The sequence below is a fragment of the Haliotis cracherodii genome, unplaced genomic scaffold (assembly GCF_022045235.1).
Source record: "Haliotis cracherodii isolate W230 unplaced genomic scaffold, xgHalCrac1.p SCAF_33, whole genome shotgun sequence".
In the NCBI taxonomy this organism is placed as follows: Eukaryota; Metazoa; Mollusca; class Gastropoda; order Lepetellida; family Haliotidae; genus Haliotis; species Haliotis cracherodii.
The window spans coordinates 447,865-452,430 of NW_027266290.1; the positions used below are offsets into that span (position 1 = coordinate 447,865).

Below are 4,566 nucleotides of genomic sequence, written 5' to 3' on the forward strand. Positions count from 1 at the left end.
ATGCCCGCTGGGCTGAAAATTAATGACCTGTCCAGAGAGGAATGTGTGGAGCTGTGTCAATTCGTCTCCAACTGTGCTGCCGTGGGGTGGTCCAGTCGATATCATGAGTGCACATTCCATCACCTAGAACTACCCCTGCACGAACAGCATGGCAACACACTGTACACAGCTGGCGGAGGAGGCATCGGTAAGTATATGAATATATGTTTGTGCTGTGAATCCATGTGTTCGGGTTTAGGGGTTTGGTGTAGGGATGTGTGGATGTGGAGGTGTAGTGATGTTGGAATATGGGAATGTCACGGATGGCACCGTCGTTAAAGGCGCCTCCCTTCGCTTCGGATGTTTCTCTTATGTGTGCCAGAGAGCTGTGGCGCTAGTTCCGTGTCCCAGGTAGTCCTGATTTCTTGGTTTATGAGCACAATGCTCGTGCTCCTGGCCTTCATCGAAATACTAGTACTTGCACCACTTTCGGTTGTCCTCCCACTTCAAACTGACACTATGTCATATAACTGAAACTCTGTTCAAGCCGGCATTAAACCAAACTCACTCAATCATCGTGTGAAATCCTGTCACAAGTAGATAGTGAGTCAGTTTGGTTTTATCACGACGAGGCAAACGTGGCACACACACAACACACAAGCACCGATCTTCGTTAATTAATAATCGCGATATTTCGTGATAATATTTCAAGAGGTGAGGACTATAGTTATGGCTGATAACTGACTTTTCACGATATTTTCTCGTGATATATTGCTAAACGACACCAATCACCGATGCTACTATAACGCCGCTTTCTGCAATATTCCAGCAAAATCATGATGGGGGACACCAGAAATAGGCTTCACACATTGTACCCATATCGGGAATAGAAGCCGAGCCATCAGCGTGACGATCGAACGTTTTAACCACTAGGCTACGGTACCGCCCCAATTCTGGTAAAAGCAAAAGTGTGGGAAAGCAATATCGACTTATCCGACTCGTTCGTTAAATGAGATCACCCGATACACAGAAACATAGGCTTTATTTTTCCGCAGATAAATGTAAAATGTAGCCGACCTTTAGTCAATTCTGATAAGATACTCGAATCAAGTACCAAATGCAGCTTGGAAGAGCGTAAACATAGCGAGTATGACGACTCGAATTGTGGCAGTGGATTGTTTATTTAGTTCCTTATTCTGATTTCGATCGCGCTTTAGGACACTCTCTCTGATTGGGTGATCAGTTACCACGTGACATAAGCTTTTCAGGAGTAGTGGCAGGACGAATTGGCTGATGATAACGTATGGCTTACGTTTGATCACAGCCAGATTTATTCTTTGTGGGTGGAAATACATTTATGTCTTTCATTTTTGATAAAATATTATTGTGGATCAATAATCTTGAAAAGTAGAATTTGTGTTCGGACAAGTGATTTTTTTAAATGTTTACCTTACCAGGTAGAAGTTTAAACATTCGATCCCCGGGAAGAAGGGATACAAAGATAAAACATCAACGCCACAGAGTAACTAGTCTCAATTATCTGCCCAAAAAGTTCCATTTGGGCGTCAAACGCAATTAGCAGTGAAAATCAGCGATGACACCAGGCGTTCACGAAAAACGTTTTGGAATACTGATGTTACTGGTAATGTCTCGATAATGTCATGGTTAGCATTCAGCGTGGTTGTGAATATATTCATAATATGTTTTATTTATGAACCTAGCGACTTCGACTACTTCAACCACCACTGAACCCACCACCACAATTACAACGTCTACCGAGGTGACCACAACTGCATCTACAGGTAGGCACAAGTTATTTCTTATTCCGGTTGAGAATAGACCCTCAGTACCTTACAATTGTGGTAATAGCTGACTAGAATGGGTGTCGGGTGGTCAGCCTTGCTTGTTATCATTCCCCATGCTATGGATAGCTGCTCAGCTGTCACTGTGTTCGCGAAAAACGTTTTGGAATACTGATGTTGTTACTGGTAATGTCTCGATAATGTCCTAGTTAGCATACAGCGTGGTTGTGAATATATTCATCATATGTTTTATTTATGAACCTAGCGACTTCGACTACTTCGACTACTTCAACCACCACTGTGCCCACCACCACAATTACAACGTCTACCGAGGTGATGACAACTGCATCTACGGGTAGGCACAAATTATTTCTTATTGTGGTTTAGAATAGACCTTAAATACCTTACAATTGTAATAGCTGATTAGAATGGGTGTCGGACTGGTCAGCCTTGCTTGTTATCATTCCCGATGGTATGGATAGCTGCTCAGCTGTCACTGTTTAGTCAGTTCAATTCGATTATTTAGAGAGCAAAATGACTAAGTTTTAATGTTGCTGTCCAAGGCTTTAATCGCTTTGCAGTAACTATATTTCCATCACAGTGTAAGTAAAAGTGACAATACCCTTTTCATATCGATGAGCGTCACATTGGATCAGAACCATATCATCAAGATTACCAAATGACAGTTCAATGTTTACAGTAAAATCAAAGGCTATATGATCAGCTCTAAAATATGTACATACTGATTCAAAGGTGAGGATCTTCCATTTGTATCCCTTGTGATCAGAGAATAATAGTCAACCATGTCCTTCTTGATTGTATTGGTTTTGCCGTCACAAGGGATAAGTATTTCAAAACATCATCATTAATGAATCTTATTTTAGAAATACCAAAAAGATAGAATTGAATAGTCCTGGTAGACACAGCACCCTTAACGTTTTTTTCATTACCCTCATTATCACCATCATCATCATCATCATCATCATCATCATCACCGTAATCGTCGTCATCATCATTTTTTGTATCACTGAATAAGAGCGACAAAACCCTTTCCACATTCATAACAAATCGAGTCGATTGTACGTCATGAGCATGTGTTTATGAATCACTATCAAAAAGTGATGATGCGAGGTGTTCGCGAAAAGGTGAGCGAATCCTGCCCCACTGGTGGCACCCGTCACAATCACATGCAAAGACAAGTCAATTGTTTACCTGAAAAAAAAAACAACATAGGAATATATGGCACGAGTCAAAAGAAGGAACCGCATCAGACATCACCTGTTACCGATGTGTCAAATTTGGAAATGTAATTGGAAATCTTTATTGCTAGTTCAGATGGGTAAATCACCTGACGGGAATTGGCTATTTGATGATTACTGAACGATATGAGATCATCAATACACATGAAGCTTATGTAAAACTTCCTGACCAAATGACCCTTTTTTACTATGCCAATCCGAGCAGAAACAAATACATATTACATTAACATTCGGACATTACGCAATGTAGATTATACATTCAGTCAGTCAAAGATCTATCACAAAACTGGTTCATGAGATTTTAGGTGAACATATTGTTGACACAAGTACGTTCAATTAGCAAGCCAAAAACAAAGGACCCAAAAAGGTGAAAAATGGCATCAATGAATCAAGATCAGTTTAGCACACTCCGAGAGACAATACCAATTAGGCAAACACCCAGAAAGACCTTTGTTGAATATTGTTTTATAAATGACATGTCTGTTGCTGACTCCTCTTTGTCTTCTTCCAAGGTACATTTCTGGGAACCCTCTTTGTCAGGCGAGATAAGAATCTGCTGACTTCCAAGTCCCTGCGTCGGGCTTGTCTGGAGTGTGCGTTGCTGTGTTTCCAAAGCAACCGTTCCGACTTCACGTCCATCAATTTGAATGATGACGGCACTTGCAGCATCAGTGCATCCGGAACCCCTGGCAGTTCCCCGAAAAAGCTTTTCGAGTGGATAAAATTGTAGAAAAAACTTTTCATTTTGAAACCGATGACATATTATGTGTTCTTCTTAACGTCCAAAATATTATTTGCACTCGTAGTGATATTTCAGTGTATGACCTATGGTCGTTTTCGAATATGCTTTTACTAGATGTTTATTTATTAAGTTTCACACCACAGATCACAAGTCTGATTCACTGAAATATGCTACTCAAAATTTGCTAAGGATAATCACTTTGAAAGGTAATACGTATTGTGTGTCCCTGGGTACGTGATCCAAACGCCTGGTATCAATTCTGTCCTCTGCTGATCACATTATGACTGACACAAAAATCGTTTGCAACGTGACGTTGCGTTGACCCATTTCAATTATGCCCGTGCAACTGCCTATGACGTCTTATTGAATGTGAAGTCCTGAGATCCAGTTTGTACTGCTTCAGAATAAGAACAGGATATGTTTCCCAGCGATCTTGGTGCTATCAGTTGATGGCTGTTAGGTGGTCGTAACTGTCTTGCAGATATATATGGTGCTATGAGATGGGGCATGGTAATATTCCTAACCATATGGGTACTCAAGAGAGTTCAAAGCTATTATAGTTAATATTTAGCCCGAACCGAAGCAAAATCAACCCAATACACAGGTCACAAGTGAGATTTTTAGACACGAAAGACCCATGAATAGGAAAGATGAAATGTAAAATGAAACACTGATCAGTGTATATTTTCACACACCCTGAAGATTCATACACCTTTTGTAAATATCTACAAATGACATTGACCTCATTTTGATAAAGGGCTGGGACACCACCCATATCAGCTAA

At 40.6% G+C, this 4,566-nt stretch overlaps 1 protein-coding gene across 1 annotated transcript; it reads left to right on the forward strand.

Moving 5' to 3' along the window:
* LOC139477385 (uncharacterized) lies at positions 1-3,770 on the forward strand. The gene is made up of 3 exons (XM_071259946.1): positions 1-187; positions 2,047-2,136; positions 3,553-3,770. The coding sequence occupies exons 1-3, from the start codon at positions 1-3 to the stop codon at positions 3,768-3,770; spliced, it is 495 nt and encodes a 164-aa protein (XP_071116047.1).
* Positions 3,771-4,566: the final 796 nt, after the last annotated feature.